General features: G+C 40.2%; 1 protein-coding gene across 1 annotated transcript in view; it reads right to left on the bottom strand.

Moving 5' to 3' along the window:
• Window positions 1-646: 646 nt before the first annotated feature.
• The window catches only part of Tekt3 (tektin 3), a 35,747-nt gene continuing 23,549 nt past the window's right edge, over window positions 647-12,844 (bottom strand). Inside the window, exons 6-8 of the mRNA XM_027955999.2 lie at window positions 11,607-11,829; window positions 8,421-8,575; window positions 647-863 (exon numbers count right to left, since the gene is read on the bottom strand). Of these exons, the coding sequence (XP_027811800.2) occupies window positions 647-863; window positions 8,421-8,575; window positions 11,607-11,829 (595 nt within the window). The remainder of the gene's footprint in view (window positions 864-8,420; window positions 8,576-11,606; window positions 11,830-12,844) is intronic.

The raw sequence follows: 12,844 nt of genomic DNA, 5'->3' as shown, positions 1-12,844 counted from the left end.
GTGGAACTGATTGAGAGCCTTAACCTAATCTCCTGCATTAATCCACTTGAATGGATTAAGTGGTGGTGACTATAGGCAGTAGGGTGTGGCTGGAGGACGTAGGTCTACTGGGTATGTGCCTTTGGGGTCTACATTGTGTCCCTGGTGAGTGGAGCTCTACCTCTGCCTCCTGGGGTCATGTCCTGGGCTACTTCCCTCCACCACACTCTTCCACCATGATGTTTTGCCTCACAGTGGTCCAAGTACAATGGTGCCAGTCATCTGTGGACTGAGACCGCTGAAACTGTGAGCACAAAATTAACTTTTCCCCTGCTCTAAAATTGTGGGTTTTTTTTTTTTTCAAGTCTTGTGTCACAGCCACAAAAAAAGCTAACTGAAAGAATAAGAATCCAACAAGTCTTCTTGCCTAACTTCTCCATTAATTGGTTGCATTTCTTTATCTATTTCTTATAACCCAGAAGCCTAGAAGATAGCAGAAAATAAGTTTTTAGACACGTACAAAAATCTTTCCGAGACAAGAGATGGGTATATTTCTATCAATACAATGCTTTAATATGTGAATATATATTAGCACTCAGTTAAACGCTGAGTCAGGCCCTGGTTCTCCTTTTGATTAGGAGTATCAAAACCACTGTTGGCAGGGTCCCTAACAGTAGCCCACCAGTCGGAGGGTGGTGGGGAAGCTCTTGCGCATGCCCATGCATTTTTCCTGGTCAATGTACAGGGTATTGGCTTTGACAGCCAGGTCATGCTCCAGGGTAGCTTTGGTGTGGACCAGGAACTGCAGGGTGTCCTCGGCTTCCCTCAGACGCTGCTGCAGGGTCTGGATGGTGTCATCGACCTCATAGACCTCATTCACAAGGCTGCAGGAGGGAAGAAGCATGGTTAGATTTGCAGGTACCGCACTCCTAAGGCTTGATTTTAGCTAAATTAAGGGCGTGTGCGGTGACTGAATTCCTATCAGAGATGTGTCTGCCGTGCTGCAAGACACATGGAATCCCTCCCAGCTCGTGGACTACTCCAATGTCAGCACAACTTTATATAGCAAAGAAAGCAATGTTTGTGCACGGTTCTAGTATCATATAAGGGTTGCTCCTATTAACTATGCCCCATAGTCGAAAAGGTGAAATGAAATCTACATACACACACACACATACATACATACACACTTTATATATACACATAAATGTATACTAGCTATTATATTTCAAGAGGAGGGTGACTTCTAAACATTTGATTTTTTTTAAAATAGTATAACTGGAGAAAATGAAAGCTAGATTTTTTTGACATTTATTTTGGCATTGAAAGTTATCTTTATAGTTGAGAGCAGAGGGACATCCAACTATTTTTAGTGGCTAGAATTCTACCCAATATGCTAACATATCCCAATAAAGGGGCAGTTAATGGGGCACTCCTCAAATTTTAATGTCCATCCTCCCAGCAACATCCCAAAGGAATGCCACTAGGTCCAGAGTAAACACATTTATATTGGTCAAAAACTTAATACAAGCTGGATGTGGTGGCACACACTTGGAATCCCAGTAGCCCTAGATGCTGAGGCAGGAGAATTGCAAGTTCAAAGCCATCCTTAGAAACTTAGCCAAGTCCTCAGTAACTTAGCGAGAACCTGTCTCAAAATAAAAACAATAAAAAATTAGGAAGGGTTGGGAATGTGGCTCAATGGTTAAGCAGTCCTGGGTTAAATCTCCAGCACACACACACACACACACACACACACACACACACACACAAAATCAATACAACATGAAAATGATACTGTATGAAATCAGCTACAAAAACCGTGAAACAGTTGCAGGTCTAATTGTGTTCCAATGATGAAAAACATCATTATTTTTCATTAAATAGAAAGGAAAAATGCTATGATTTCACGGAACGTCTGGTATCTCTTCAAATTATTTTAATCAACATTGTTTTAGTTTTCATTTCTTTGTATTATTAGTAGATTTTACCTAAATGTCCATTACCCATTTTCCATTTCTTCTGTTAATTGCCTCTCCCTGTCTTCTGCTCATTTTTCAATTGGGATGTTTCTATTTAGCTTAGTTATTTGCATAATGCTCTGTAAATATATTAGGCATGTTGATTTTTTTTAACTGTTATGCTTGTGGAAAATGTTTCCCTAATTTGCCTTTGACTTCATATATTTTTTGTTATGCATAAGATTTCAATTTTTAGTAAGCCAAATATTTCCCTCTTTTCCTTTGGAATTTCTTCTGTTGTAATTATATTTAGAAAGTCTTTCTCTTCCCAAAGAGCAATTAAACTAGGGCTCCCTTTATGCCCCAATAATATCCCAATGATGTGATCATATGACCCCTTAAAGAATTGGGATAGGTTATAAAAAGAAAATAACAGCTTATTTATTGACTACTTCACCACATGTATATTTATCCTAAGTGCTCTACATAATAAGAAAATTTAACATTCATAAAAACACTAAGAATTAGATACTATGATTTTTCTCCATTTTACAGATGACAAATCTGAGGTACCAGGAATTTAGGTAACTCTTTTAGTTTTGTATGGAACTCCCGATGAGCTTCTTTTAATTACTGCTCCTCTGACTCTAAACTGTTAAAAATGATACTCCAAGTATGATCCATCCTTCATAGCTTCATATTCTGTATCCAGTGAATTCAACCAACCCCAGATCAAAAATATTCAGAGGAAAAAATTGCATGTGTATTGAACACGAACAGATTTTTTCCCTTGTCATGATTCTCTAAGCAATACAGGATAACAACTATTTACACCATACTAGGTATTTATAAATAATCTAAAGATGAATGACAATATACAGGAAGATAGGCTTAGGTCATAAATAAATACTGCATCATTTTATATAAGGGACTTGACCATCTATGGATTTTGGTAACTGAGGGGGAGTTCTGGAATCCATCTCCCATGGATATGGAGAGATGGCTGTACATCACATTTTAACCAGGGATGCAAACCTACAATTGTCTTTATTTTGTGAGCTCATTTATTTGCAGATTGACATGAAGTTAAAAATACAAAAAGGACAATGACTATGAACAAATAGGGATGACGATGTCCCTAGAAATAGAAAAAGATTTTGTGATGTCAGAAAAACATCCAGAACACGTGAAAATCTTTATACCAAAGCAACTGTGTGGCTTCACAGAGATTTGCAACTGCAAGAGGAATGTTCAGAGATGGTCGAACCCAGCTTCTTTGTTTTACAGATGAGGAAATTGAGCCTGGAGGATTGATGGACTGCCCTCTCCTCAAATATACAGCCCACATGTGTTTATAAACCAGGCCAGGTTATTCAGGAAGCTGAGAAGGAAACGTGGAGCCTCAGTGGCTATACTAAGGACCGGGTACCATTTCCTGCCCCCCACCCTCTCAGCTCCTTGCAATTAAAGAGAAGAAGCAGAGAACCAGGAAGTTGTCATCTGTGGGCATTGGACTCCTTGGAGGATGACTCCTCTCATCATTCCTTTCCATTAGTAATTCTCACAGGATGCCCAATTGAACTTGAATTTCAGACAAATGAGTAATTTTTTTGGTGCAAGTATATTTTTCAATTGTGGTAAAATATACATAACCTAAAATTTACCACGTTAACCATTTAAGAGTCTACAGTTCAATGCACTAAATACGTTCATATTTTTGTGTTACCATCACCATTATCCAGCAAAAAAATCCTTTTATCTAGCAAAAATGAAACTCAATTCCCCTTCCTTCTTCCCCAAGGCCCTGGTAACCACCATTCTACTTTTGATCTCCATGCATTTAACTACACATGGCACCTCATATAAGTGGAAGTATAAAGTATTTATCCCTTTGTGACTGGTTTACTACACCGAGCAGAACGTCCTCAAGGTTTATTCTAGTTGTACCACATGTCAGTCACTTCTCTTTTTATTGCTGAAAAAATTTAGTACAAGCATTTCCACTTAGCCTTAAGTGGTTTTAATATAAATATTGCATGCAATAATTGGGGTACTTTTATGCAAAAATATTCTTTGATTATCCAAAATTCAGATTTAACTTGCTGTCCTGTGTTTTAATTTGCAAAATCTGGCAACTCTGCCCAAAGGACAGTTTGTTACCTGGCACAAAGTGGGCTTGTCTCAAAGAATATTAAGATGCTAATCAGAGCAAGAATTCTTGTACTTAAAAAAAAAAAAAAAATCCTTTTGCTTCTCTTTTCCCAAAGGACAAATTGTGAATGTTTTCAAGGAGATACACCAAACCATCATAGTTGTTGTTTAGGTTGGAGCTCATAGGTTTGCAAAAAGTACAATTGAGTGAAGGGCCAACTTCCATGTCTTGGGTGAAGGAGGTAGGCTTGAAAGGTAGGGAGCTCCCCAAAGCTCCAAGTCCATAAAATTGAACAAGGGAAGACAAGAGCCAATGGGAAAGAAGGCCAAATGGAAGAAGCAAAGGTAGGAAGAATCTGGAGATGTCCATTACTGAGGTAACTGCATCTAGCCTCAGAGGGTAAGGGCACTTGTAAAAGGCCCCATGTCAGCTCCCATAAGGAAAAAAGAAAAGAAAAGCAGGCAGTGGAAATATCCACCCCATGATCTCCTTTCATCTGACAAACTGTACTGTTTTCTCCATCCCAGTGGAGAAGGCAAGAAACTAAAACTAAGTGCCCAAGTTTCATTGGATCTGGGGACGAACACAAGATCTGAGAACTCAGCTGAAAGCATATTTTTGTTGTTGCTGTTTAGAGCAAGTTAAATTAAAATGAAAGCCTTTTTTTTTTTTTTTTACCAAAGATCCCAAGGTATAAAATATCTCTAGCAAAGAAAAAGAGCTTTGGAGAGGCTGCTGCGGATGGCTGGGGAATGGGATTTATGACGGTGGTTTGTTTATCAAACCATGGGGCCTGCCTCTTGTCTCCCACCCCTCGATGACTTCAAAAGGAACCCTGAACCCAAACGTAGGAAACAGAGCGGGGTGATAAATGATGCTTTACTCCTCACGGCCAAATACTAGTCCAGTGGAAAATGTATCTGAGGGATTGTTTGAAAATGTATACATTAAAATATCATGTTGAAAAGAAAAGAATTTAAGATCCACAGAACACAGGCAGTAAAAGTCTTTGTCTCCCCACTGTTGTGAGCACAGCTAGGGGCTACCACCATGCTCTCTGTCAACTTGAACCATCAGAAACACATCTTTTCACCATCATCAAGGCTATATTTCACTAACAACCAGTTTTCCTATTCTTGGTGGATTGTAGAAAACTAGTCTACGGAAGGCACTCAGTTTTATTATTTATTTATTTATTTTTGGAATTACAGATGTGAAAACCACTTTGCATTGAAATGCAAGTAAAACTACTATGCTTCTTTGTTTTGTTTTATTTTGTTTTTAATGTCAAGATTATTTAAGTAAAGTAGAGCCTGGTTCGTTTACCACCAAATATGACAAGAAGGTTTAGAATCACTTTTGAAAGAGCCATTTGTAATATTTTCAGTGAAAATACAAGTCTTGAAATGAAAACAGCAATTTTTTTCTCCATCGGCACTCCACTGATCTTTGCTTTTTCTTAATCTAGAGAGCTAAATGGTTGCTTTCAGAATGACCAGGTTAAGAAGGAAAATGATCCTCTCCCCTAATAGTAATCCTAAATATTTTTGGCAAGGATATTCATCCGGGGAAATTTTGAGAGAAGCAAAAGGAGGTGTTGTCCTAAAATCAATAAAGGAACAGAAGGAATAGATAGACTAGGAAGTTAACAAAGCAAAAGAAAAAGCAAATTCCATTTAGCTGGGAAAGGGGGGAAAGAGAGTAAAAATCATTCAGCCTCTCAGAGGAATCTGTGGATGTTCTAATGTTTGTCAATCCAAAGTCATCCTAAACTGCTGCTCAAAACCTTTTATAGACTGGGGATATATCTCAGTGGTAGAGAGCTTGCTTAGCATGTGTGAGGCCCTGGGTTCCATCTTTAGCAGGTCAAAGGAAAAAAGCAATTCTTAGTTTGTCCAATTGCTGGCTGAATAATTTATTCCTAACCCTACTTGATGATTCTGCAGAAATTTTTGGAGGATAAAACATCAACTCAGCTTCTCCTAACAATATTTGCCAAAAATCATGATTTGTGACCTAAGCTTAACTGGCCAAGTGGGTATGTTTTGAAGCAGGGAGACATTCCAGGCTGGCTGTGCAGAGTCATTTCTAGCCTCTGGGGTGAAGGGCACTTTATCCCAAATAATGTGCTCTGTAGGAAGAGGGGTTCTATGGAACCCGTTTTGAGAACCATGCAGCCTGGGTAAGCACCTATGTGAAGCTAATCTAGGGAATGAAGTCTGTGTACAGAGGCTCCTTGACTTATGATGGGGTTATGTTTTGATAAATCCATGAAAAACTAAAAATATCATAAGTTGAAAAGTGAATTTAATACACCTATCCTACTGATTACCTGAGCCCAGCCTTGCCTACCCTAAACATGCTCAGTGCACTCGCAGTAGCCTAGAGTTGGGCAAAATCATCCCACACAAAGTGATTTTGTCATCGAGTCTTGACTATCTCCTGTAAGTAATTAAATGCTGCACCAGAAGTGGAAAACAGAATGGCAGAATGGGTACCCTTTCAGGCTATCATAAAGTAAAAAACTCTTAAGAAACTTTCTGCGTATTCTGACGCATGTTTCTTGACAACACGTGTTGATTTTCCATGAGGGTGCTACACATGGAGAGTGCTAAACAATACTGATCTCCTCTGTGACCCTCAGTTTCATCCTCTGTGAGAAAAGGAGATAAGGATGTTTCACCTACTTTGGCACATCATCTACTATGGGCGTTAAGAAGGTCAAATGAGATCAAGTACATGGCCGAGGATGGATAAAGCATTATATACTATAGAAGTTGGGGAAGCAGAAGCGAATCATTTAGTTGAATAGAGTTGCTTTTTGGGGTATCTCATTACCTCCCAACTCCCCATGACTAAAATATCATTGTCTGTCATAAGACAGGCTGGGATTTAAACCTTGGCTCTCCCCTACCACCAGATGTGACCTGGGCCAAGGCATTCAATTTTCTCCTGCTGTAGTTTTCTCATTTGCAAAATGAAGATACTACCCAGTATCAACCCAGCTCAACACAGAGTAGAAAAAATATAGGAGCAGCTATCATTATCATTGCTTTCATTGTCATCATCAGTATCGTAATTATTACGATGGTCATCATAGTCACCACTGTTGACCTCACTCACAAAGGTCCCGTCTTCTCCCCCTCCAGGAGATCACTGCCTCCAACCATGGCTGTTCTCTTCAGCAGTGCCCATAACAGGCCCATCTTTAGGAGAAATCCTTCTTGATGATAAGGGACTTCTGCCAGGAGACCAGGTAGGAGACCTGGCAAGTGGCATCGGAAAGGCTTCTAGAGTCCAAGCACAGCCCTTTTGTTCCTCCATTAACTATCCATTTGACTCACATCTGTAGGGAGTGCTTCATGACCTAAGGACAGAAATGATGGACTCCAGAAAGAAAAGGCAGGCTGACAGGTATTGAGAAATAGGAAAGGATTCCAGAATGAGGCTGAGATGAGGGGAATCTTGGCCAGTTTCTTATAAGTACATGCTAAAAAGGGCCTTTACAGTTTAAATAATAATAAGATTCATGCAGTGTCTAATAGATAGACTGTGGAGTCAGAGTTTTCCTGCCATGTGTATGTCAGAGCTGAGCTTGATGAAGACCAGCTGTTTTTATTTCTACTGAGAACAGAAAATACTAAAGGAAGCCCAAAAACAAACTTCAGGGGAATCAGAGGATCCTAAGGATGATCTTAATGGCAAGAACAGATATTAATGCCCCAAAGAGATCACAGACAGCAAATGAGGGTGGACCGGTCAGAAGAATCGGTACCAAAAGTATCTTTTTTCACAAGAATCCCCCACACTGAGAAATATACAGAAAGCCAATACCCTCTGCTTCCTATAAGTAAGATAAGGTGTTCTGGAAACTCCAAAGACTCCAGGGTAGTTCTCAGAAACCCACACATCACCTTGAACTCCCTGAATGAGTTAAATGTTTATCAACACATTTGTGTGTGTGTGTGTGTGTGTGTGTGTGTGTGTGTGAAGTTTTGATATTATTTCCTTTTTTTAAAAAAAAAAAGTATGGCAAAATACACATAACATAAAATCTATCACTTTAACCATGGCAAAGTGTCCAGTTTAGTGATGTAAGTATATTCACACTGCTGTGCAACCATCACCACCATCCATCTCCAAAGCATCTTCATCATCCCAAACAGTAACTTACCTGTCCATTCTACAATTCACCACTATTAACACTTTTAAAGAGGCACCTACATGATGTGTGTTGTCAGAAACTGCCTCTATAGAAAGCTGATGGGTTGTACTGGGGTAAGCCTGGTGCCTTCCCCTCCCGCCCAGGTGTGCACACTCCACCTTACCGTAATTGAGCCATGTCCCGACAGAGCTCTATATTGGGTCTCCTCGTCCGCTCGTCCAGTCTGGTCTGGGCCACCTTCAGGAAGGCAGACTTCTCCTTGATGGCCTTCTTGATGGATTCTATGGTCCCCTCCGTCTGGAAAATCTCCTGTAGTGTCTGTGATAAAGAGAAGCAATTGCCTAAAGCTCTGTGTGAATGAATCTCTTGGCAACCTGCTTCTGGCCTCTTGCCTGGCCACCTGCCTCACTCCTGGGAGGAGAAGGAAGCTAACTCACTGAGAACCACGTTTCTTCCTACCCCTTCCCCCAGAGAATCTTCAGTGAGGTGCTAGATCTTGCTTGGATGGGCTCTAGAGAGCTCACTGTGTGCTTCTCTTCCCAAGTCTAGATTCAGTGACCTCACACTGAAATGGACCAGGGTAGAAAACTAGCAGCTGCTACAGATCAGGGCTTCTCACTGTGCACCCCATTCTGGATATCACCCCTTATTAATTATTTACCAGTGCACATCTGCATGTAAAGAAAGGAAAGTGGGCCCATAAAATTTGAAAGGCCCTTTACCTTGCTCCTCATATCAAGATGTCCTTGTCTCTCTGTCTTCCTATCAACTTAAGAGAGTTGTTTTCCTACTATTAAAAGTTTTCCTTGAAGCTCATTGGGTTTCAGCTTTCCAGTAACTCACTTGCAAGGGAAGAGCGCCAGCAGTTTTTCACTCCTGATTTTAATCTCTGTGTCTTACAGAGGTTCCCCAAATTGCAAAAAGTTAGATTCTCTCCTGGTTCCTTCTCCTCCTCTCTGCTTTTCCCAGCACCTTGATCTTTGCGCTCTGAGAGTTCCACAGCTTCCCCACTATCTTGGCTTATTCCTTCCCCTTGGCTCCTTCCCTGTTATGTACAGACATGCCCAAGTGTCACCAAACTAAAAAAAAAGAAATTCTCGTGTATTTACCTCTCTCACACTCAACCCCAACAGGCTCCTCTCCCATCTCTCTGCTTATGTTCAGTGACAAACATATTCAGTCATGGCCTGTGACCACTCTCTCCACTTCCTACCCATCTAATCTCCCGGTGGCCCCTGTATTCTGTCCGTGGCCCTCCTTGCTCTCATGAAACTGCCTGTCAAGTCAAAGGTGAGGCCTTGGCTATCTCCCTGTCCTCAAAACCTGTCTCTTTTCTTTGGCCACCTGCTGTGCTCTCTACCTACTCCTCATTTACTCCCAGAACAAGTTTTATCTGGGCAATTCCAACACTACATCCTTTCTCCCCCCATAGAGAGCTACCCAGTCATGCAAATTTTTAGCATTGGGAGTTCCTAAGTCTGTCACATAAGCCTGGACTGCTTCTCTCCCAAGCTTTCAGCAACCCATTAACAATCATTTTACACTCTTCTCTTCACCAAAGCCTTCTTCAGATGTCACCTACTCCATAAGGACATGCCTGTTTCTCACCAATGGAAATAACCACTCCTTTTATTAAACAATCTCAATATTTTGTCTGTAGTTACAAGTGGTTCTTTCTGAACTCTCCCCAGTGGACCGACCATTTCTATGTACATGTCTTATCCCACTCTAAGATATAGGATTGCAAATCAATGTGACATTCAGATGAATATATCCCCAACGTGCCTGTTATACTATATTGAATGTATTTATGGGATGAATTGTGCATGCCTTCCTAAAAAAATCGTATGTTGAAGTCCTAACCCTTAGTACCTCAGAATGTGGTCATATGTGGAGTCTTTACAGAGGCATTAAGTCTCTGCAGAAGTATTAGAGTGAGTCCTAATCCAGTATGACAGGTATCATTATAAGCAGAGGAAATGTGGATACAGATATACACCCAGAGAAGATAATGCAAGGACACAGGGAGAAGATGTCACCCTAGAGCAAAGAGAGAGGCCTCATAAGAAACTAAACATTAGACTCCTTAAGATCAAACTTCCAACCTCCAGGACTGTGAAAAAATTAATTTTTGTTGTTGTTTAAGCTACTCAAGTCTGTGATACTTTGTTACAGTTGCCCTAACAAACTCAAATAGTAGTGAATAACACTTTGGTTAAAAAAGCAACTCTATCACATCAGCTGTCCAAAAGACTTTTAAAAATGCATCCTGACCCTATTCACCTTCCCAATAATGTCTTCTATAATCTGACTGCAACCTACTTTTCCAAGTTTTTCTCCTACAACACACTCTGTCCAGTTCAGCCACAATGGCCTTTTCGTAGACCTGAACTTAACCTCTGATTTGCTAGCTCGAAGACTTTATTCAGGATGCTGCCCCACTTGGAATGTGGGGAGAAATGTCTCCCTCCACACCCCCAAAACACTTTCCACATTTGTTATTTGGTGATCACGATTTGTAATTTCCTATTGTTATGAATCATTGTTTTTCATATGCACGCATCTCTTCTCCCCAAATACAAGCTTCTTGGGAATAAAAACGACGACATTCTGAGTTTCTCTGCCCTTCACAATAGAGCAACTTGTCTGGCTCAACTAGTATTTGTTGCATAAATAAGACAGCGTGAGAAGGAACTGTGAATTGCTGTAGCCTTGGAAAACCACCTTCATCTGGGCATTACCACCCTAGAGCAACAAAGTAGGAGAGTCAGGCTCTTAAGAAATGACCGAGGACATGCAGCATGGTCCACAGAAATGCTGAAGAGTTACAAGAATGATGCTAAATAAAGAAAGAGCTATTTGTTCATCTCGAACCAAATGACTTTCTTTTACTGTCATTGTAAAACCCTTACATTTAGAGTGCTTAAACATTTACAACATCAGGAATACTTTGAACCACCTAATAGTTTCCTGTATTTGGTTCTAGAGTCCAGAAAAAGGGTCTGAAATCATTGAACAGAAAACACTCCTACCATATGTTATAGTAATAAATTCACTTTCTAGTTATATAAAGTGAGTCATTAAACTTTAATAATAATATTTTTGTTTTCATTAAATACGAAAAAACCTTTTCCCTACATAGTGCACTCTTTTTTTTCCAAACACCAGTGGGTTCCAATTTCATTTTGACACCTGGCTACCTGGCTGAAATAAATGGTATGCTTTGTAGTGTTTTTAATTTTTCCTACTCTACATGGCCAGTTTCTATGGTTTCTTTCTGGGAGTGGTGAGAGATTTGTGGTCCCAGAGCACCCTGCCTTGTCCAGGTCAGGTAAGGGGTACCACTTACCTTGGATAAATGAACCTGGATCTTATTCTTAGCATCTGCAGTCTCAGCAATGCGATTGGTGAAAGCCAAGTTCACTCTGTTGAATTGATTCCACATCTCGTTGGCAGTCACAACCAGAAGGTTTTCGATCTCATTTCTTAGCTTGGCAGAAGCTGCCCGTTCACACTGAGAGCGGAGAATATTGTCATCTGTAAATTTGGCCCAGGACTCAGGCACCGAGACCCTAAAAAAAAGGGAAGGACATCCAGATAGTAGTGACAATAATGAATCAGCCTAGTGAATCTGCAGGCCACCACCTAGACTGTGAAAGAGAAATCCCCAAGTCACCGGTCCCAAAGCTTATTTAAACTTTTCTTAATTGTTCCTTATTTTATTCCTAACCCATTTTCTATAAATCCAAAGCATAAACTAACTCTTCTGCCAATTCAGAGGCAGAAAAAAAATTAATGAAGAAGGTCTGCTTCTTACTCATACCTGAAGAATTTAAAAGTTCTAGTTGGTAACTGGCACTGTGGCTGGGACAGGTGAGCCAAAGGATAGGGGGCAGGATATGGAGGGTAAAGCATTCCAGAGGAGAGAATCCACTTAGGGGTCACTTTAGAAGTGGGAGGGGACATAAGTATGGGAAGGAAAATGGGAAAACTTGGGGGGACTGATAAAAAGAAACTATCTTGAGGGGCTGGGGCTGTAGCTCACTGACAGAGCGCTTTGCCTAGCACATCTGAGGCACTGGGTTCCATCCTCAGCATCACATAAAAATAAATAAAATAAAAGCATGCTGTCCATCTACAATGACAAAAAAAGAAAAAAAAAATTAAAAAGATAATAGCTCCAGAGTGGTTTTTGTTACATAGGCGTTCAAATCTGTCAAAACCCATTGAAATCTACATTTAGACTAGATGAATTTTATTATATGTAAATTTTCACCTCAATCAATTGGATTATCTTTAAAGTTAGTGGCTGGCCAAATCCATGAACTCTGCTCAAGATTGCATCCAGGAGCCTGACAAACAAATCATTAACAGGATAAGTTTAACGAGCAGTAGTAAGAAAGGATTTGGCTTTTTTCAGGCTATCACAGAGTCCAGGATATCCAAGAATTAACAACATGTGATTTTCTTTGTGCTCATCTGTGTATCTTGAGGTTTTCTGTAGCACGTAGGTGTAGTTTCCATAGTTCAAACAATAAAAAACAAATATTCTTTTTCAAAAGGATACAGGATGATGTAATTGTCAAG

Source organism: Marmota flaviventris, chromosome 17 (assembly GCF_047511675.1).
Source record: "Marmota flaviventris isolate mMarFla1 chromosome 17, mMarFla1.hap1, whole genome shotgun sequence".
Lineage (NCBI taxonomy): Eukaryota > Metazoa > Chordata > Mammalia > Rodentia > Sciuridae > Marmota > Marmota flaviventris.
This window is presented reverse-complemented; position numbering and strand designations above follow the sequence as displayed.